Source organism: Erithacus rubecula (genome assembly GCF_903797595.1).
Source record: "Erithacus rubecula genome assembly, chromosome: 2".
NCBI lineage: Eukaryota > Metazoa > Chordata > Aves > Passeriformes > Muscicapidae > Erithacus > Erithacus rubecula.
This window is the reverse complement of record NC_136685.1, coordinates 25,478,943-25,501,174: the sequence shown is the minus strand read 5'-3', so window position 1 is coordinate 25,501,174 and position 22,232 is coordinate 25,478,943. Positions and strand designations below refer to the sequence as shown.

The following is a 22,232-nucleotide window of genomic DNA, read 5'->3' as shown; positions in this document are numbered from 1 at the left end:
ACATATAAGAGATGTAATTCACTCTCACCTCAAAGATATTTTTGTCTGCTAGATACCCTTTCACCAGTCTGTTATGTCCAGAAAACAGAGAAATTACAATTATTAGATGGTTATGTAGTGGGAGAAAAATGCTGATAGGCACTGCACATTGCATGCAGAAACTTGAAGATGTACATTTTTATTAAAATCATTTTACTGCAACAGATATGAGGCAGCATGAGTATTTGAAAGATGATGCAAGCAATCCTTTTTTTTTACTGAATAAAGTGGGATATGCAAAGAACAGGACAAGCAGTACAGCAGTCTTGTTTACTCAGACAGTGCTGTGTGAATTCTGTACACTGTAACTCCTACTTAGCAAGAAGGAAGCTGGCTTTCAGCTTATCCCACATGAAACCCTTTCAGTCAGAATTATCTGGAGGCAGGGAGACTGCACCTCTTCTGAAAGCAAATAAGCTTTTTCTCCCTGAAGGGCAGGATGGAGCTTGCAGAGAGTCTGCAGCAACAGCTCAGACAGAAAATCCTGAAAAAAAGAAGTCAGACAGAGTCTGCCTGCTAGAGGTGGCATGCATTAAGGTGAGCCATGTAAGGCCATGGAAGGAAGTTTTTGTTTAGGAACGGCTGTATCTAGTAGAAAAATTATTTCAAGGTGGAGAATAATTTACTTTCAAGGCCTTCATTTAATCACACTTATTGCTAAATTTTCGTTATTAAAAAAATAATCTTTTAAGAATCTAATTATCTTGTGTACTAAATAAAGTCTATCCTTAAAGAGAGGGCTTATGCTTTTTTGGATAAGGTACTCTAACAAAAGAGAGACGATTCAGAATGCTTTCAAAGGGACACTTTTGCTTTGTAAAGCTTGGTTGTTTAAACCACTATGTTCTTATTGTTTCTTTGTTTGGCTACTGACCTGTGTTTCCAGGGCTCATATAGGGTCCTTTTCCTAAGCTGCCATTCAAACCACACCTGCAGCTATATAAGATGCCAGTGATTTTATCCAGGCTTCACAATATCTACTGGATATATTCACAGCCCTCCCCTAAATTGTTTAATTTCTTTACAATATTAGTTTGAAATTTGTCTTCTTAAAACTATCAATTTAACTTTCTTTCAGAAACAAAATTTCTGTCAGTAAACAATCATGGGGTTATACTTCTGATGCTACAGGATGATACTCCTTTTGAACTGTGTAGCAAAGATCTTGGTCCTGCATTGCCAGATATGGCAAAATACCTTTTGCTATTTTGAAGTCACTTTGGAAATTATTTTCTTCATTTAGCAAGAATTAAGATTTCACAGAGAAAGGAATAGTGGAAATGGATTAAACCTAGAAATTATGTCAGAGAAACTTGACATTCATATTTTTTGTATCTTGCATTTAGTTTCCAGAAACTGAGAATAGTGAAAGCAGATTTTCTGCTTACATAGCTGTCTGAGTACAGGCAAAAGCCCCACCCTGCACTGATCAAATCTTCTACTAAATCAAAAGTTTAAAACTTATGCCCTTTATTCAGCTACATGATGTTATTTTATTTTGCATCAATGCAAGATTAAAAAAAACCAATATTAATTGAAATCAAAACTCATTACAAAATCAAAGCTTAGGATGTTGCACTTGTTTTTTTAATTTTCCAGAGTGGCTATTTTTCACAAACCTCTTATGAATTAAGAGAGAATAAGCAACTTCCTTTTCCTAGTAATGTCATTGAACACAATGTATTTAATTATACTAAATTGATCTTAATAACAGTTAATAGTGATTTAATACCACCAATTAGTTTGATGCAAAGTGTTGTTTTACAGCCTCTTAAAGATAAAAGCTTACTTAGTCATGCTACATCTTGGGTACAAATCACATTCTACACGTTGTCAGAACTCTACCTTAAAGCAGACACTCAGACACTAAAATTTAAAATCATGCAAGGGACAAATCTGTGGTGTATTGTGATGTTTTGTTCCTCTGATTGCTTAACTAAAAATTGTGAAAAATGCTTCTGTCATAGCTACTTTATTTTGCTTTGGATATCAAAAGAGATCATCACAGGGACAGAAACATAAAAACAGTAAAATAAGACTCTAGTAACAGACCAATAACAATACATCAGGCTTTATTCTGCATTATTTTCTATGGAACATCAAAGGCTACTTATGGATATTGAAAGTGGGTTCAATGCTCTGTGGCTGCTTTGGCCACATGTCATAAACACAGGACTTATATTAAGGATAGCACAGATAGGTCATAGAGATCAGAAATAATTTTGGCCTGTTAAATCAGCTGATGTAAATATGAATTCCCACAATGTAGCTATTTTTTAAATTTTTTTAAATTAAGAAAATCTTTAAGATGCACTCCAAATTATAGTGTTGCAAGTCTAAACCCAACTCTAAACTTTCTGCTGTCTGAATACTTGAATATAGTACTCTTATTTAAGCCAAACTTTTCCCTGAGTGGCACTTACATCCATATCAGCTTTAAATAAGTGCACATGGTTTTCTAAGTTTAACTTCTGTGAGTAGTATCAATGGTTGGTATGATGTGAGCAACAAGAAACTAGAAGCAGAAAACTGCAAAGACAGAAAGGGCACAGATAGTTGTTTTTTCTTTAGCTATATCTATAGTAGTAAATTAAACCAAAATCTGAAGGCTAGTCTCTGGAGAGGCCAACTGGCAAGTCTGAAGTCATGTCTATTAAAACTTTTATGTTAAAATAGTATGGTAAGGTGAGTTTGAAATTATTCCTGAATTGTACTAACCACTGAACTTTATAAATTGAAGATATTATCTCACTTCCATAGTAACTCTAACAGAAACAGTGATGACTTTGTAAAAATACAGATGATTCCGTGTCAGAATTTGAACTCAAGTTGTGGCCTTTAGTGTAGTAGTGCAAGCATACCTTCTGTGGAAAGGTTATTTATTTCTTATAATATGAAACAAATTTCATTTCCTCCCTCCATTTTTTTTTTTTTTTTTAGAGAACTTTGCATCATTAGCTTCATTGTTCTTATTTATTTAGTTAAATCATAGTCAATCTATGACCAGACCAAAAAGTTAGTTAACTCTGAGACCAGACCAAGAAATCATCCTCAGGAAGAATGCTATCAGAGAAATGAGAAAAAGCATGTTGTTAACTAATTAGTCCATCTGCAACATGGTGTGTGTTACCTGGTGTCTCAGTAGGGCAAAATCAGCACCAAGAGTCTAAAATTATTCATTTTACTGCAAAGTGAAAATGTAATGACTGTGAGTGAACTGGTATATATTCTATCTAGATAAATCTACTGTGGGTAATAAGAGATTCTGCCCTATTCTGTAAATGTTATTAGCATGGAATGCTGGGGTTTATTTTTTGCTGAAGGAAGATATCTTAGGAATGTACAATTTTAGGGTATTTTGGGCCAAAAGGCACTTCAGGAGGTCTTTAGCCCAAACTCCTGCTCAAAGACGGGCCAGCCAAGGTCAGAACAGGTTGCTCAGTGCTTTGTTCAGTCAGATTTAGAAATCCTCCAACCCTGAAACCTGCAAAACTTTCTGAGCAGAGAGGCCCAGATGTTCAATTCCTAAAGTTGCCTCAAACACCCTTGAAAAGCCATAAAGATTTCAAAACCAGTGCTAGGTCAAAATTGATCCAACTTTTTAACTGTGCATTAAGAAAATTTTCTCTTGATTATGATGACAATAGGTTTATTTTTTTGCCATAATTTTGCAGAAAAAAAATATTTTACTGCAAGGAAGAGTTTCAGTATGATACCAGAAAATGAAAACCTCCAGATATGGAGTGAAAAACAAGTTGTTCTTTTTTAAGCTAAGAAATCTATAAATAATAACTAAATATTCTGATAGTTAAATACATTCTTGGCTTTAATTAAATAATTGTCTTCAATAAAATTAGGGAAATTTGGGATTATTTGTTTTATAATATAGGATAATATTCTTCTGGTGCTGCACAACTTATATTTGGTATAGATATTTTAAAAATCTAGTTGCTTTTGTTTAATAGACTGAGTGCCAATATTGCAACCTATAGTTGTAACAGTATTAGTGGATTATTTATTGGTTTTTAGCATGGCTACATTCAAGTGAAATTTCTAGGGACACATGAAAGTTTCAATCTTGTTTCTAGAACAAAAGATTTCCCTTTTCTATCAGGAAAAAACAGCTGAAGAATTTTTATTTCCAGCAAGGCTGCACAGCATGACTGACACAATACTTTTTCTGAATGTCCCCCTTTCCCTCCTCCTCTTCCACCATTTGTTTTGTTACTTTTTACCATTTTATGATAATCCTAAAAATGTCATTTAAACATCAATGAAAAATGTCAGAAGGTAAAGACATTATATAAAAGGACTTGGATTTTGTACAGACATTGCCATGTTTTGGGACTGCTATATCAATAGTTATCAAATTATTGTCTGACCTTTCCATCATTCTAACCTGCAAGGCATTGAGCCATAGATTTGGTACTGTTTAGACAGAATTCTTCTTCAGGTTATAATTAATAGGCCAGTATTTAATCACTACATTTGTGTGATTACAAATGAGGGAACTGTGAACTATTACTGCTGGCTTGGACTGAGGCACAATTACTGGTAGCTTACCCAGCAAAAGTGCTTGAGAGTTGCTGTATGCATTTCCACATTTATAATTATGCAAAAAGCCCTGTCATCTTACTTGACCTTTAAAGCACCCAATGTGCTGATTGTAGAAAAAGTATTTTAAAAGCCTGATGGAAATTTCATAGAGTGCATATATGACCCAGTGATTGTATCATCAACAAATGCTAAACAATAATGGTTTGAAGTCATTATTCTAATTTGGCCAGACCCTGCTAGATTCAATCAAACACAATCAGAGGTGCATGGCTGACATTCTAACAAGCTTAGGGCAAAGGCAGCTCATGCTTTGAATTGTATTAGCTTGTTTTCTGACACCAAATACTGAGAATTAATTTCAAAATATTCTTTTAATATATGCACACAAAAATACTTTTACTTTTCAATCATATAAGTTATTAAGGACAAGCTATAAAATAAGCTAATGTGAAAAGAATTACATTAATATGGTATTTGTGTGATAGATGTATGTACATGGTCTTGTAACTAGTTACAGCATTAACATCTCAAAACATGTAGAAGAAATAGTAATTAAGAGAAAAACAGAAGTTTCTTGAGCAACTATACTTCACTTAGCACATCTGTCATATAGTTAAAAATAATCCTGATCCTCTTCCACTCCATCTTAAAAATTATGTTGCATTAACACAAGTCTGATTTAAAATATTTCTGAAATATTGCTATATTGTTATTATTCCTTTGTTAATGATTATACTATCATTTTTACAGGAAGAGATTTTAGATATTTACAAAATCATATTTTTTCCTTTGAAGTCTTGCTGCTAGTCTTTTCTGTAGAATGATATATCCAAGATGTCATACTAGGTTCAAACAGTAGTAAAAATTTCTTGACCATTGCAAACAGAGCTAAAGGGAATGATTGTGCCGGTTACACACATTATCAGCAACATTTCTTTGTAAGTCCTTTATAAAAAGGTGTGTAACAGAACCTTGCATGTATGTGCTTAGAAATACAGCCATTGTATATTACCCAAAAAACATGGTAGGAAAAGCATTTATTTTCTTAATTCTAGATACATCTAGCTCCTTTTTTGCATTCATGTTAGCAATTAATTATCAAGTTTGAAAAAAATGGAAAACAAAAAGAACCCCTGTATCAATCTATTGAGATGCTAGTTTTCAGTCCACAGAAGCAAAACCCCAATTTATTTCTTTTTCATTCTTGATTTTAGCAACAAACCAATTTTTTTTTATTCTCCACCTGAAGTTATTTGCCATAGGATGGACAGGCCATTTTGCATGCACAAATATTGATAGGCCTTTCTGTAAATATGTACCACTATGTTTGCATATTGTTCTGAAAGTATCTCAAAACACAATTACATGGAAAACATGAAGAGCTGTTTGCAAATGTTACTAAAGTTAGCTCTTTATTATGTCTGTTAAAAACACATAGAGGAGTTTATGAAATAATATGCCACAATCCATATATTACCATAAGATAGAATATAGTTAAGAAAACTTGAAATGCTCTTTTATTGTAGGAATTTTCAGAAGGTTGTTTTTCATTGTCAGAGATAAACTGAATTCATACAATACCTACTGCATCCTACCCAACTTGCTTTTCCAGAGCTGTAGGTTGTTGGTTTGTGGTTTGGGGTTTTTTTGTTGTTTGGGGTTTTTTGTGGCGGGGGGGTTTGTATATGCTATTTTCACACAGATTTTTTGTGACACCCATATTGCAAAGACACTTGAATAGCTTTAAATGTAGAGCTGATTGAACTCTGATTTGTTTCATGTACAGAGAGATGGATAGGCTGGAAGAAATTCCCCCATGGGAGACTGTTTTAGTTCTGATATTTCCTTATTGTGCTTTCATTCATGAAGATAAAGTGATTGCTGCCTGTTGGCTATTGGAATGCAAATGACCTTTATATCATTTTAAAAAATTGAAAGTAACTTAATTGTTTTCTTGGTACCTTTTGTTTGTTGTTGACAATTTATGCATGTTGTTAATGGCAACATTTTTAAGAGTGTATGTGAATGGGGGAGGGAAATGGGAATGTATATATTAATTTCAGGGCCTAATATTATTGACTTCACCTTTAGGAATGATGCTTTTGAAGATAAGTATTACAGATTATTATAGTACCTCTGCACTTTCTAAAATACAGCTTGTTTTAAATTTCTTTTGTGGTTTGTATTTTTTGTGTGTGTGATGAGAAAGAGGGATATTTAAAATAATTCGAGTTCATTTGATGTATTTTTTGCAAATTACAAAGTCTTCTTGTTGTTATTAAAAATTTCCAACTATTTTTATTCACTAATTTATGTGCTTTGACTTTTTTTAGCAATTAATCTGCCCAGATTAACAATATGGTTTCATTTTAATGTAATTTCAAACCCCAAAGACATGTCCACTTACAGCTTGTTAAACAGCTTCTTTTATATTTATAGTTCTATAATACAAAACAGCTATTTACTTATTTTCTTTCCTTGTCGGTTTAGTAACAGCCTAATTAATATGTCAGATAGACAGCAATGTAAACAATATATGGTGGTAAAATATGCCTTTTTCTGAATCTGTGCAGGCAAGGCATCGTACCATGTGAAGCAGAAATGTCAGTCCTGAAGTTATCTTCAAATACAAGTATAACTAGAAATTTCGGGTCCAGTTCTTATTGGCTTGAAACAGGATCTATATTTGTTGGTGGTTTGCCTCATCTTTATGCAACAAAACAGGTATTTTTTTTTAATTTATATTATTTTTAGGAATGTCATGTTGAATGCAATAGAACTGAAGAGATTTAAACCAGGCAAAAATAAAAATTTCAGCTTTTTTGAGAGTTACATCTAAGGGATGAGTGTGGCCCTGTGCAGAGTATTGCTCGTGTGTGGGACTTTGGTAAGTGAACAAAAAGGGCATTATGGTCTAAAGTCATTACCTGAAATCCTATTTGTCTTGATCAGGCAGAGTAAAGGAGCAAAAATGACCAAATTTAGAGTTGGCAATGCACCTGTTATGTTAGAAGCCAGTTTGATGATGTGAAAAGTATAACTGCAATGGTTTCCAAAACAAGGGAGACTGCATGGATGAGGAGATTCTGCAAGGAGAGAGAGCACAGGAGCTTCAATCTGTGGGGGTCTGTATGCAGCTCTGGTAGCCACATATGCAGGGATGAGAATTAATCTCTGGTGGATCTTATACAGAGACAGGGAAGAAGAATACCCACAGGCTCATGAGAGAGTTGGAGACAAGCAGATCATTACTCACTTGCCGTTATGGAGGATTTTGGGGCAGAGTAGTCACAATCACAGATACACACCACTTAAGTGATTTCCTTTTTTTTTTTTTTTTTTTTTGTCCAAAGCAGCATGAGTATAGAAAGCAATTTCTGTTCCAGTTTGTGAAACAAACTCTCCATGCTTACACAGATCAAGGGCCCAGGTCCTGTAATTAATTTGAGACTGGCACCACACACCCAGGGCACACTCAGTCCAGCTTCCAGCAGCACAGCCCCTGTACAACACAGCTCCAATGCAGCTGCTTCAACCTGCCACATCTTGTCAGCTGTCTAAGTATGGAGTGCACCTCAGCATCTAAGGGACTGTTGTCATAGCTATGTACAAGTGTTTTCAATTAATTTTTTTTACATAAGGTGCCTGTGATCTCACTGGTTATATAGCTCCAAGTTGGTCTCTGTCTTTCATTTATCCAAAGCCAACCTGTGTTTCTACCTGACTATTTAACTCTCTTGTCTCATTCCCAAATGTGCTTCCAGAATGTAAAACTGTTCACCATTACATAATAAAGACTGTCTGTGAGTGTTTGTGTTTTCCATGCTGTGAAATACATAAACTGTTAGCACTGAGTTGGTGTAGTGCAGGTCTCATTTATCTGAACAGGGATCTTTGGATTGGTGCCACTCCACAACTGTAGGAAAGTTAGACTGCAGGGGTTTTGTTTCTCCAATGCACTGTAAAAACTGGGCATATCTAGTCCAGTTCTCATTTTTTATGCCATACTTTTGGGTAGGCTTCACCCTGTGCAATTGATTTAACCTTTTTAGTTCTGTTCCATTCTTCAGTAAGTGAAGGCACTTACCATGAGGCAAATAGAGTAATTTCAAGCACTGACATGTTTTTGATACTGCTACTGTAATGCAGCATTTCTAGATTTCACCTTATAATAAATTTCACAGTAATCAATGATGCGACAAGACTGTTGAAATCCAGCTTAAAAGTTGTTGTGATAAAGTGTTTTTTAGGTTATAAAATATTTCATAAGAAGTGCACTTCCAAGTAGCTCATAATGATATTAAAAGAACAAATCAGGTAGTATTCATATTTATACAACTTTTCCTTTAATTCAAATGTTCATACACAAACTATACCTTCATCTGGAATATTTTATTCTCAGTTGTATATAGTATTTTATTTACTACAAAAATGTATCCATACTAATGAGATACATGAAAATTATATTTTCAATTTTGAAGGGACCTGTCTTCTAGAAGCTAAGAGAAATTTTTGGGGGATGCCCCAAAGAAGTTATAGTGAAGACTTAGAGAAGTTTAATTCACATTGTGTGTTTTGAAGCAGGTAAAAAACCAATTTGTTTGAGGGATATAGTAGTAATGTGTATATGAGAATGAATATTGAAATGAAAAATAGCTCGTTACTAGCTAAAGGCCAAATGAAATCCAGAAAAATAAATTTAAATTAGAGAAGTTCAAATAGCAATGAAACACAATGGTTTAAAGGTAATTTATTGCTAAAAAGTTTTGCCTGCATGCATTGAATTGTCATATTGACATGGGCTTTCCTTCTTTGGGAATATTGCAGTTCAATTCTATACTTAATGCAGGATTAATAGGTGAGATGCTGTAGTTCATGACTGTAATCTAAATTAGGTAATAGGTGTGGAACGTGTACAAGTGCTCAAGGTAGTGATATTTAACCTCTATTAGTACTTGGAAAGCATATGTTCCTATAAATTCCTCAAAAAGGCAAAAATATATCCTCTACTCTCAGTTGCCTCTCTAGTTTTTCACTGAGTTTTCTTGAATCTTTCTTTTTGTTTGAGGTGACCTTAGCCTTTATTTCACTTTTTTTTTTTTTTTGCTTATTTGTGATTTTTTTTATTAATTTTGTTCTTAGTTCCTCATTTTGCTTATTTTTTTATGTTTTTCTAGCTTCAAGGAAGTTCAATTTTCCTTGGCTTCCCTGTCAAAGTCTGTAGGGTCCAAGACAAATATAGTCTGTAAATGCTGGGTTTTTTTCTCCTTTTGTCAGGGAATGGAGAACTGCCTGTCCAAGTACCCTTTATGTGGGCTTTTCAACCCCAGCAGTAGGAAACCACTCCAGAAAGTTTCTTTTCCATCAGTTCAGACCCAGGCAGTCAGGTTTCTATTGTAAAACCTTCATCATCCCTGAAACAGCACAGATCTGTTTCTGACCTTCATCCTGCAGTTTGCTTCAAGGGAGATTTCTGCTCCAGCTGAGACTCAGCTTTTTCTGACAAGTGCTCTGATCACTCTTGGAGTGAAGTCTGATAATGACCCTTGTGATATCTGCAGTATTCACCTAATAATACATTGTCTTGTTTTAGCTCCTTCTCTCATAGAAGTAGCTCACTCTGCTGTTGGCTCTCCTACCATCCAATATTGTGGAAGTTGCAGACAGCAGTGACTTCAGACCTTAGACTCCTTCAGCTTCGGACTAATGGGAACTTCTAGCTGTCAGTACCAGAAACTGTTGGCATGGGAGTCACGTATTACTGGAATTGGCTCATGTTAAATGATTAATTTCTAGGATAGATTCCTCCTCCATTCATTTTGATTGGAGTTTGAGATGACCTATAAAGCCCTCAGGGTAAAACATTGTCTCCTCTGATGACTTCCTACACATCTTCTTAATCTGCTCTGAAATTTCCATGCATTCTTTCCACATTTTTTTTTTTTTTTTTGTGCATGCTTACTATTCTGTATTCCTTAGAGTCCAAGTGCAATCAACATGTAAGGCAAGGTGCAACATTCTACTGATTTCTCTTGTATCTGCCACAGTCTCTGTAGGAGATCAGAGTCTTACCCTCAAGCAGGATGAATTTAAGAGTATCTGTGATATCTGGGGAAACAGTGCCATAATACCCAATACATTTTTTCACTATTCAGAAGATCTCAGACCTCCCAGATCTCAGTCCTAGTGTCTGTGACTGGTGATGAGAAATACTAGAGCAACATAAAGTTATGGGCTACTTAAGTAAACCAGACATACAAAGTACCATGGATCCAGAAAGAACCTTATAAACACACACCTCTGGCTGGTGTTATCACAAGGCCACTCTCCATTACCTCTGAAAGCCTACAGCAATCAGAGGAAGTCTCTGATGACAGGGAAAAAGACAAATGTGATGTTATGTTCATCCAAAAAAGACAAGAAGGAAGATGGGTAACTGTGAGCCAGGTCAATGGCACAACTGCATTCCTGATACTAATGCAGAAACAAGTGAAGGACAAGAACCTGCTTTTGAACAACCCAAAGGGAAGCTCCAGCTGACCAGTATGCTGACATTCCCTGTTGAGAAAACTGATTCTGTGGGCAAAGGGAGGGCAGACATTATCTTTACTTCATGCCCCAGACAACTTCACTCCCAATTCTATCTCCTACCTCTGAGTGGCAAGGAGGATGGCAAATGGGGGTTATACTCAGACCATAACAGTTCGTCTCTGCCACTTCTTCCTCCTACACATCTACAGTTCTCTTAGCTATCCACAGACCAAGGATGGAAAAAACATTTGCCTTGGTATGAATCCTGAAGGATCTGAAGATGTGGGTAGAGATCAAGGCAACAAATATGTGCACTGAAACACCTTGAATGAATTCATCCAAGTTCAATCTGTTTCATGTACAGCAAGAAATTGTTTTTATGACTCTGTAAACTGTCCTTTGCAAAGTTTAGTGAAGTCATCTGACAGCCTAGGAAGTCAATGCTGAGCAGTCAGAATGAAAGCTAAACTATAAATAGCTGGCTGGCAGACATCTTGTCTGGTTGTCTTGCCACAATGAAAATATCCCCTTCAGTTCTGTGCCAGCTTAGTTTAGTACCTATTTTTATATTCTGTCCTATTTCTTTGGTAAAGAATATAATAGGAATAGTTCAGACTTGCTACAGGTAAATTGCAAAATCAGTTGAACAGTTAAAGAGCACCATCTTTTTAAAACATTGGGGCTTTAAAGCTGTTTATGATCACCAGTATTTAAGACATAAAAATCAATATAAAAGGAAGAGAAGCCAAATTACACAGAAAAAAACCCTTTTTTTGATCAGAAATTGAAAAAAAGGTATTTCTGAAATCTCAAGATTCAGAGAAATTTCAGAACTTTCAGAAGTTTCAGAGTAATTAATTTCATGCTAGCTTTAGTATTGTTGTTTACAATAGCTTTTTCTCTGCAGAGAAAATTGGTATACTCAAAGGGAAATTAAAGATTGTTTTCAAATACCTACAACAGCAGCAGTTGATTGCAACAACACTGTTATTTCTGCTGCTGTAATTGTTCCAGTAATTATTATTTCTAGATTTAATAGTTACGCATTACATCTTTATATTCCTTTTCAACTCAAGCAGTTCTCTATAATTAAACCTTGCAAGTATTAAAACAAAGAAGTTTCAAAAGGAAAATAAGCTTCTAAATAGGAGAACAGTCTCCTAAATAAAGATAAAAGATTAAAGGAAGGCAAATATATGTGGGCATCAATATGTTACCAATTGGGAAATGGCAGCAGATAATTGAATGATATGCCTAGGATCATAGTGTGTTAATGTTGAAAGTAAGGTGAAAAGGAAATTGTTATATATCTAAAGACTCAGACTAGGAGACCACAGTAGTCTAGTAGGCTTGTACTTTAAATACAGATGTGTAAAATGCACCATGCATATGTAAGAACATGTATAGTTTTCCTATGAAAAAGAAATAATGTGATAGCACAATCATATGTACTGCCCAGTTTTAAGATATTCTCAGGTGTATACATATGTAGATAAAAATGTTTTAAGCATTTTGATATTAACTGATAAAACATACAAAATAACATTTTTTCTCTTTTAATAACTCATCCATAGAATTCAGTGGCATCGAGTGAAGAAATGGACAATGTATAACAGGTGTTACAAAATACAGAATCAGAGCCTTAATTTGGAATGATCCAAAAGCAATTTGCTGTATGTTACAGCTGCTGTGCTTCCATAGACTAACACAACAGCAACCCCTCTGTAACTGTCTAGTTAGAAACAGTTTATGATCCATTTCCCTTGCCAGAGCATTGCAAAGCAGTGGGAGAATTTAGTACAATCTGTGCGTAGTGCTTTAGATTTGATTATCTGGCATTCACTTTCTCTGATAAATCTTGAGCTCTGACAGCAACTTTCACACTATAATTTATAGCAATATAATATGTATATGATTCTTTAGCAGCCTGGTACAGTAATTGTTGGATATGAGCAAATTACAGTGGTCCTGACCCAATTAATGCTCCCTGGGCTGCAGTGTTCAGCCTGAAAAGATTCCTGGGGAAGCCAACAAAGGAAAGAACATCCAATCTGTCACAAGATTGCAAGGCATACTTCACTGTTTCATGGCTGCAACTGTTTGCCCCAGTGGTATAAGCAAGAATGAGTTGTTTGAAACCTTAGAAGGGCCAGTTCTTGAATGTCCATACATTTCCTGTTGTTCCACACCATAACTAAATTTTCATATTTAGCTATTAAAAACTATAAGTTTTTTTAATATTTTTTTAGCCAGACTGGTTATAGGGTTTTATGGGTTTTATTGGTTGTTGTTGTTGTTGTTGTTGTTGCTTTAATTAGATCATAAATCTGCCTAGGAATTTTCCAAAGAATATTTCATATTTGATATAATTTAAAGAATTTTCTGATCCATCAGTTTAAGCTCTAGTTAACAATAGACTAATTGGAAGCCAGTTGCCAAGCATTAATCTTCCCCCTAAATATAGTGAAATATATGTGTTTGTAGCTATGCACTAGAGTATAAGGTTCTGCTGTGATACAGAAAATTAAAATGAAGTGTTGAATCTTTTAGCCAGAATCTCATTTTAGTGCTACACTTCTGAAACTGAGGTGTGCCTGTTTGTATCAATCCAGAATCTGCATTTTTTCCAAAAATAGGATTAAATTGTTTGTCCTTATATTTATGTTGCTCTCTTTGATTCGACTTTCCCTTCACACAGTATACATCTTCTAAGTCTGTTCTGTTGTCAAGTGTGTGATTTACAGTATTCAGAAAGGCTTTTTCAGGGTATTTGTTGATTTTAAATGCATTTTGTATCCTGAAGAGCATCTAACTTCTTTTTGAATTTTAGCATGACAATTTTAGATCCTGACTAGTATTTACTTTCTTATGTCCTACTTAGGATATTCTTTGACTCTGTCTTTGCATCACCTGAATGCTTATCCTAATTAAAAGCACCACTTACTGTTAGTATATTTTAAATATTTATGCATTTTTATATGCTAAATAAAAATTTGTCACATCAAAAGTACTTCTATATGTCAATGTTTCATTGGCTGCTATCACTTATTCTGGTGTTTGTTCTTCTTTAGGTTGATAAGACAAGTTCTACAGGCTCTGTTCTTATATAATTAGGCATTGCCCTGAAGTCAGGGGTCCTGTCTCTTGACTGGAGAGGTGTTTTGCCTGTTATGAATAGTTTGTTTTGACAAGCATGCTTTTTAGCATCAATACTTCTTATATTGTCAGATCATTTCTAGACATATTTAGCAGTATAAGACTCAGTGGGCAATATTTGTTGCATCTTATCAGTGTGATAACTCAACTAGTATTGACAATTTTTTTATTTTCTTTTATTCAGTTTGTTCACCACCCACTTAAAAACCCCTTTCCTCTATTTCCCACAAAAACTAATTTTCTTTTAGAATTTTTACTTGAGACCAATGTCAAGACATCTTTGGAAATTAGATTTGGCTCAAGGATGACCCTCTTATATTGATGTGTTCAAGGGATATTAATAATTGAAGCATAACTTCCTTAAGCAAAATTTTAGATTCTTTATGTGATGTTGTCCCATGGTTTTGCTACTTACATTTTCCATTACCACATTCAGGAATTTTCTTCTGAATATAGATTTGCTGGGTTTTAGTTTGCTTCAATCATTTTGGCTTTTCATAGTCCCTTTTGAAATGCCAGTATCATATTTTCCACTTTCCTCTATATCATTACCAAACATAATCTAATTTAAAAGTTATGTAACATTTTTGCACAATTCCAGGCTTCCTAGTTTTCACATATTATAAAGTTTTGATGAACAGAGAACAACCTCCACAGGAAGATGGTAGAGTCCCTGTCACTGGAGGTTTGCAATACATGATTGAACAGGGTCTACATAATCTCATCTAAAATAACTTTTACACGAAAGGCTGGACCAGATGATCTTATAAGACTCCTTCCAGCCTGGGATATTTTATAATTTTATGACTTAAATACTTTTTCAGCCAAAATTAAAATATATCCCGAAACATTTTAAAATATGCATAATAGTAGATTTAATTTACCAGATATTACTCTTTCAAACTTTTACCCGTACTTTGGTCAGAAAAGTGTCAACTAACAGTCTTCTTTATACTCCTACTTTGGCAATCAATATATCTTCCCCCCCACACCTTTTTTTTTTTTTAGTTATGCTTGATTTTCTTTTCTCCTTGTACATATGTAGTTCTTGAATTCTGTGGAAGTGTTGTGTTACTTGCAAGCATTTCACCTATCAAACATTCCAATTGTTCTTATCTTTACTAGCCTTGTCCTGATGCAATTAAAAATTCTGCTGGCTTTTTAAGGGAGATATTTTCCCAGGAGAGAATTGAAGTTGAGTATATTATAGTCAGCATTTTTAATGTTTTGGGGGTATTTTTTATGATTATATACTGAAATATTGAAACATATTCTTTGCCCAGAGTTATATCTCTTTTAGTTTCTCTAATAATTCCAAGAAACCATTATTTACAGCATCTAAAAAATAGTCCCTTCAGCATATTTTGTCATGATTTCTTACCAGATTTCTTGGAGTAATTAAACTCTGTGATTACTGTCTTTTCTGTCTTACCCCTTCTAACCTGCTTTAGTATTTAACAAATACAATCATCACCTTAATGATATATAATATAGCTCTAATATAATATATTTTTCTCTGCATGAAATTTTTGTGCAAAATTATTTTTGCCAATTTGAATATACTTGTTTTACTGTTTTTATTATATTGCCTTTTTCTGGTGAAGCCTACACCTTTCTTGATTTTTATTCTTGCAACATAACATCCCAGTGTTTATATTTCTACCATCAAAATGTGTACCATATTCTTATTTTTTATTGTTTTTTTTTTCTTTTCTTAGGACTCAGGTAGTTTTCCATAGGCAGTTACCTTTCTTTTGAAAGTAAATAATGGTTTAGTGGTTTGGCAGAAAGAGAATAATTTTTATACAAATGTTCCCATTGCAATTTTTTTAACATATTTAGTTATGTCATGTATAGAATTTGAATTTTGGGGATTTTTTAATAAGGTTTTTCCAGGCAAAGAGAAAAATGTAATGAAATTACATTGGTAAATCAGTTTTATTCTAATTTCAGCATACTGTAATTATGTCTACTACATAATGTTAATAGACAGTCTTGCCTAATCCATTGGTTGAAAAAAGAAGTACATGTGAGAATTCAGATATTTTTCTGAAAGTATCCAGTGCTGCTCTGTAAGATTGTTTGTTTCTAGTGTGCCAATAGCCCTTACTATCTAAGAATGTGTTCTTGTTATGTCTTCAAGGCTAAACAATGCAGAGAAGTGATACTATCAAGGAGAAGCTAAAACATTCCTGTAACAGTATATTGCTGGTTTATGTTATTCTTTTAAAGTCAATCTGTGTTGAAAAGGCTCCAGATGATCATCTTGGACACTGCAGCATTTGAGATATTAACTTACAGGAAAGAAGAATGCACAGGGAGCATTGTAGTGAAGTGTGACACGTTTATTTGGTTTTTTCTAATTAGATTAATTGGTATGCTTATAGACATATTATGGGTTTGTTAATTCTTCTTCTCATATCTGAGTATGTTCATGTGTTTTAGATAATTCATTCCTGATTTATGTACTTGAAACAAGTTTGAATTCTTGCTGAAGATCATTATTAGTATTGTGTGATCCCTAAGCAAGAACATCTTATACAGATCACAGAAATCTTGAATTTTCCTAGTGATTGTAAAATCTAAGCCTAGGCTATTAATCAAAATGTACAAGAAATGTTTCTAGTATGTCTAAACTCCAAATTTATAATATTAAAAACATAGAATGGGAAACTTAAATGTATAAAGATTTATAATACTATTTCCTGAAGGCTCCTTAATAAGTTTATATTGAAAAGTTTTGTTGATTTGGGTGATTTTATTAGTTGTAGATTACACTTAATATTTTATTAGGAAGATATTAAGAGAAGAATTTTGGAAGTTTATAATATCAGACATTGGTTGTGAAAATGTGTATTTTTCTAGCTATATTCTGTGGTATTTTTACTGCTTCTATTTTAAATTTCACTGGAGTTACTTTAGAGAAGTTAGAATTTCACATATGCATGTATGCATATATGCATGTATTTAGTATTATTATATAATGTAAACACTGATATCATATTAATAAAATGCCCATTAAACTTTTCAATAAAGTCTCCCAACATTACAATTCAATGTGTTAAGTCCACAGACCAGAAAGTATTGCTGGTGAGAAATGAAGGTTTTTTCTCACTGATTATCTTTGCAACAAATTAAAGGGGACAATTAAGATTATAAATATTGAATCACTTTGACAAGGCTGTGCTTCATAAAAGTGCAAAAATCTTGTTAATATCAACATCTCTGCATTAAAGAAAGAAGCATTTACATTCCACATATACAATATATCAGCAGTCCACAATATAAACTGATTACTATAACCAAGATTAAAAATGTAATTCACTCTCATTAGATAATGCTAAAATGCCAAGATCATTATACTTACTGCAGAACTACAGATTACTCAAACTGGTGATATTACAGCTCCACTATATTCTTGCAGAAAAGAAGCCAGTGAACTTTAAGAGGTTCATGGCCCAGGGCCATCAAGCAACAGGCCTTGGCTAAGAGCAGCCACAGTGAATCAGAACATTAAAAGCAATGAGGTTGTGCTCAAAATTCTCAGCAGAACCACTATGCTGAGCCAAATAGACTATTTCTGTTTCTTGTTTAGATGAGATTTTGATATGCATGGCTTTAGCTGTGTCCTCTGAAAGGTCTTTGATGCAGCTAGAAATAACCAGAGCTCTGTGTGCATGGGGAAATTAAACTCCTGAAGCTTCTGAGTCTGAAAGAAAGGGAAAAAAAGCATTACAAACTCTTTTGCTGATCTTAAATGGTGATGGTTGTGCCACTGTCTCACTGAAATCCCCTCAGAATTTGGCTTTATTGAAGTAATTTTCTCAAAAGTATTTTAATTATTTCATAATTTCAGAGCCTGAACTCAGACTTGTGTGTACTAAATGCTTGAACCAGGTAGCAACCTTAGCAAATTAAAAGACTGATACCAAGACATCACTGAAAACTTCTGTCTTGTTCTCTTGAGATAATTTCTAAAAAACATATGGGATAGAGGGATGTAAACAAACTCTGTATTTTGAGAATTTAATAAGAGATTTCAGATTTCTGTTTAGTTTGGAAGAAATATTTCCTTTTCTTTTTAACTAATACTTCCTATAGAGGGAAGTAAGAGTTTGAGAAACAAAAGATAAATTAGAAGGAACATAGTAAGATATAACTCAATTTCTAAAGGCAACTGGTGGGCATGTTCAGATGAATAGATATATTATAAAAAAATCTGTTTGATAAAAACTGCATGTCATGTATTCCTGTGTGATACCAGAAATTTTTCCTGTTCCAGTACCTTTAGGGAGTCTTCTCAAGTTCTTTCTCTGTCAACATATAAAACACAAGAATGCCTGCAACCATTTCACACTGCACTGAGATGAAAAGTTTGACAATAAACAAATACTGGACCATTCTGACCCATGAGCTTTTCCAATTTGAAGGAACACCCTTCTGGGCGGTGATAGTTCCTTTCCCTCTCCCTGGGTAATAATGTGAGTGGTTATGGAATAACATTAGGATCCTGGCCATGTCCCCTCTTGGCTGTTCCAAAAATCAACCCTGTCCCGGCCAAAATCAGGACAACATAATACCAGCCTTTAGGAATGAAAGGACCTTAAGGTGAGAGGAAAACTCTGGAGCCAGGAATACTTTACACTGCTGAAGACACCGTCCCTGAAGGTGTTAGAAAAAAAAAATTGGATGCAGAACCTAATGCCATGGTTTAATTGATCAGGTGGTGTTCGGTCATAGGATGGACTTGATGATCTCAAAACTCTTTTCCCTCCTAGTTAATTCTGTGATTCTGTGGGAAGGATTAGCTTAGGGATTCCTTAAACAAACTGATCATATGTAAGTCTCCTATGTAAGAGGTTTAATGGGTTTAATGGGCACCCAGGAATGCTGAGAAAACTGTCTGATGCCAGTGTGAGGTCACTGTTAATTATCTTTGAATGGTCATGGCAATTAGGAGAGTTTCCTGAAGACCAGAAGAGAACAAATATCATCATCTTTGAGAAGGGCAAGAAGGAAGATCTGTGAAACTATAGATTAGACAACCTCACCTGAACCACTGGGATGGTAATGCCGCAAATCCTCCTGAAAATAATTTCCAAATACACGGAGGTCAAGAATGTAATTCTAAGACATCAACATGGATTTAAAATAGGAAATTATACTTGACCAGCCTCACAGTCTCTGCAGTTAGGTGACTAGCTTTGTTGACAAGGACTAGCAGTAGATGCTGTCTACCATGGCTTCAGTTACATTTTTGACACTGTCTCCTATGATATCATCATAGAAAAACTGACAAAGTACATGTCAATATAGAAGTTCACAGTGAGGTGGATTAAAAATAGTTTGAATGACCAGCCCTGAAGTGTTGTGATCGGTGATGTAAAGTCTGGTTGGAGGTCAGTACGCAGTGAGGTCTCCAGAATCTACTAATGGGCAATACTGTTCAACTTCTTCATTAGTGATCTGGATGACAGAACAGAATGCACCCTCAGCAAGTTCTAAGATTGATTCAAAACTGGAAAGAGGCTAATTCTCCAGAGGCTTGTGCAGCCATCCTGAGGGACCTCAATAGACTGGAGAAATGGGCTGACAGGAATCTCATGAAGTTCAAGAAGGGGTATTCCAAAGCCCTTAAACTGAGCAATAATAATCCTGTGTGCAAGTACATTGTGGTGTCCGCTGATTGGAGCACAGCTTGGTGAAGGAGACCCTTGGATTTCTGGTTGGCAGCAAGCTGTCTATGAGCCATTAGGCATCCTTGCAGTGCATGGGTGGGGATTCATCCTCTCTGTTCAGTTACTGGTGAGCTTGTATCTAAATTAATGGGACCAGTTCTGTACCTGTCCAGTACAAGGAGCATCTGGACTCACTGGAGCATCACCAGTAAAAGACCACAAATATCATCAAGGGGTTGGAACATCTCTCATATAAAAACAGACTGAACTCTGGCTTTTGTCTTTTGGGTTTTTGATACCTTCCTGTCATATCACCTTTCGCTCATCAACTCTTGCAGGGACTGTATGCATCCTAATTTTATCAGAAAAAAAGATGCTTTTTCAGTAATATTCAAAGATATGATTTGATGATATACAAATATATGATTCTGTTTCTGGGGAGATTATTTCCTTATTTTGAAGAACATTTTTAAAAGGGATTGTTTTGAACTTGCATGCAAGTTACTTTTATAATTTGAAAGTTCAAATCCAAGCAATCACTTGTCTTTGAACAATATTGGCAGGCCTGCAAGGTCAGGTTTTGTCTTTCATTATCAAAGCAAAGACCTTTATTTTCCAATAGCTGCCAGGTTGACCAGATGTTAAGATCTCAGTTTTTGGTTGATGTTGCCACTTAATTATTTCACAGTTCCTGCACATTATCACAGGATTCTGGCAATATCTACAGTCCACTTTTGTTGGTAAGAATCTCCTTGATATCTTATCTTGATGTGTCCTCTGATATGGGAGTTGTTCTGGGATAAACTTTCAGTATCTTTGTGATTCTTTCGCTCTTTGACAGCTGTGATTCCCTTAGTTACATTAACCATTTGTCTCTTCTTCCTATTCAGTGTGCAAAATCCAGGTCAGTTTAGATATTTGTGATGACTCCTATTGCTGAGCATATTCAGCCTTTTTTATCCAATAGCTTCTCATGTTCCCAAATTTCCTGATTGTCCTAGAAAGGTGATAGTGTGTATGTGCATAACACCTTCTCAGGTGGCATGTCAGGTACTCCGCCCTTGCTTGACTATTATTCATTGTCCAGTCTGGAAGCTCATTTAAAAAAATTATTGTTACCTTGAAATTGTCAGCAGGCAGCATTATGGGGTGGACAACACATTCAAGCAGGCTGCTACACAGGATCTGTAGTGTTTGATGGAGCTATGACTTTACATTGATATCTTAAAAGTTGATGCAAAATGAATATACCATTGAGAGTTGTAGGTATAAATAGATGACCTCATGTTATACAAAAGCAGAAAAAAATAATTGTGTTTTTCTGGAAGAAATGGATCTCAATAGATGGTATCATCTGTGAGGTTGGAATTTCATTAATTCCTCTGTGTGGCTCTTTGAGATCCTTTATGAAAATTGGTTGATGATAAGTAAAGCTTGAGCAGTTAGCAGACTATTTTCACGAGCTCTTAGAGAATGTGTTTGGTATCAGTCCATTCCAGCAAAGCTTGAAGCTTAAACTATGGTGGAGTGACTTAATGCAACAATGCTCTTCAGTGCTTGCATCCCAGACATCTGTCATCTAAACACTTTGAGCTCCTTCCAGACACTGACTTGAACATTGCACTGTTTCCCAGCACAGTCTCAAAGCCTGGGAGGAAGGGCTGCAATCATCCACTGGATAAGTGTACTCTGGGATCTTCTGTAACAAGCTTGATGGCAGATTATCTGCTTGCACTGAAAGTTTATACAGGCACACTTTCTTCCTAAAAAAAAAGGTTCACACATAAATTTTGTGTGGCTTATTGGTCTTGTTTACCCTTTTCTTTCAGTCTCTTTGTCAAGGTAGAATTATATCTAAGAGTCATGAATAGTGGCCACTACACTTTCTATAGGCAATGAAGAACAAAGAAGAGCCAGGATTTACCCTTTGGAAAAGGTTATTGTGTTGACAATGTACCAGCAGATAGCAGACCATGATTTCTAATCTTCCTTTGTAGTTTTTGTGATACAACCTGCTGATGGAAACCTAAAGTGGGATTGTGCAAAGGCAATTACTTCCATGTATGTTAGGCAGAACCCTTTCATTTTCAGGAGAAACCAAACATTTGACGAGGCAGAGATATATTTGACAGCATGTATGTACTAGATGGGTAACAATTGCAGAGATTGCCCAAATGACCCTTTCAAGCAGCTGTTCCCTAGATATGTCACCCATTCTTTCCTTCTGTATTTGGCAACTGTAGGTTCATTTCCTGCAGACCAGTTCTTTAT

At 35.0% G+C, this 22,232-nt stretch overlaps 1 protein-coding gene across 1 annotated transcript in view; it reads left to right on the top strand.

The window, feature by feature from the left end:
- EYS (eyes shut homolog) overlaps positions 1–22,232 on the top strand; it is a gene marked incomplete at its 5' end in the record, with an annotated part of 591,920 nt that overhangs the window by 349,258 nt on the left and 220,430 nt on the right. The window contains one exon of the mRNA XM_079298292.1: positions 7,170–7,320. Coding sequence (XP_079154418.1) covers positions 7,170–7,320 — 151 coding nt within the window. The remainder of the gene's footprint in view (positions 1–7,169; positions 7,321–22,232) is intronic.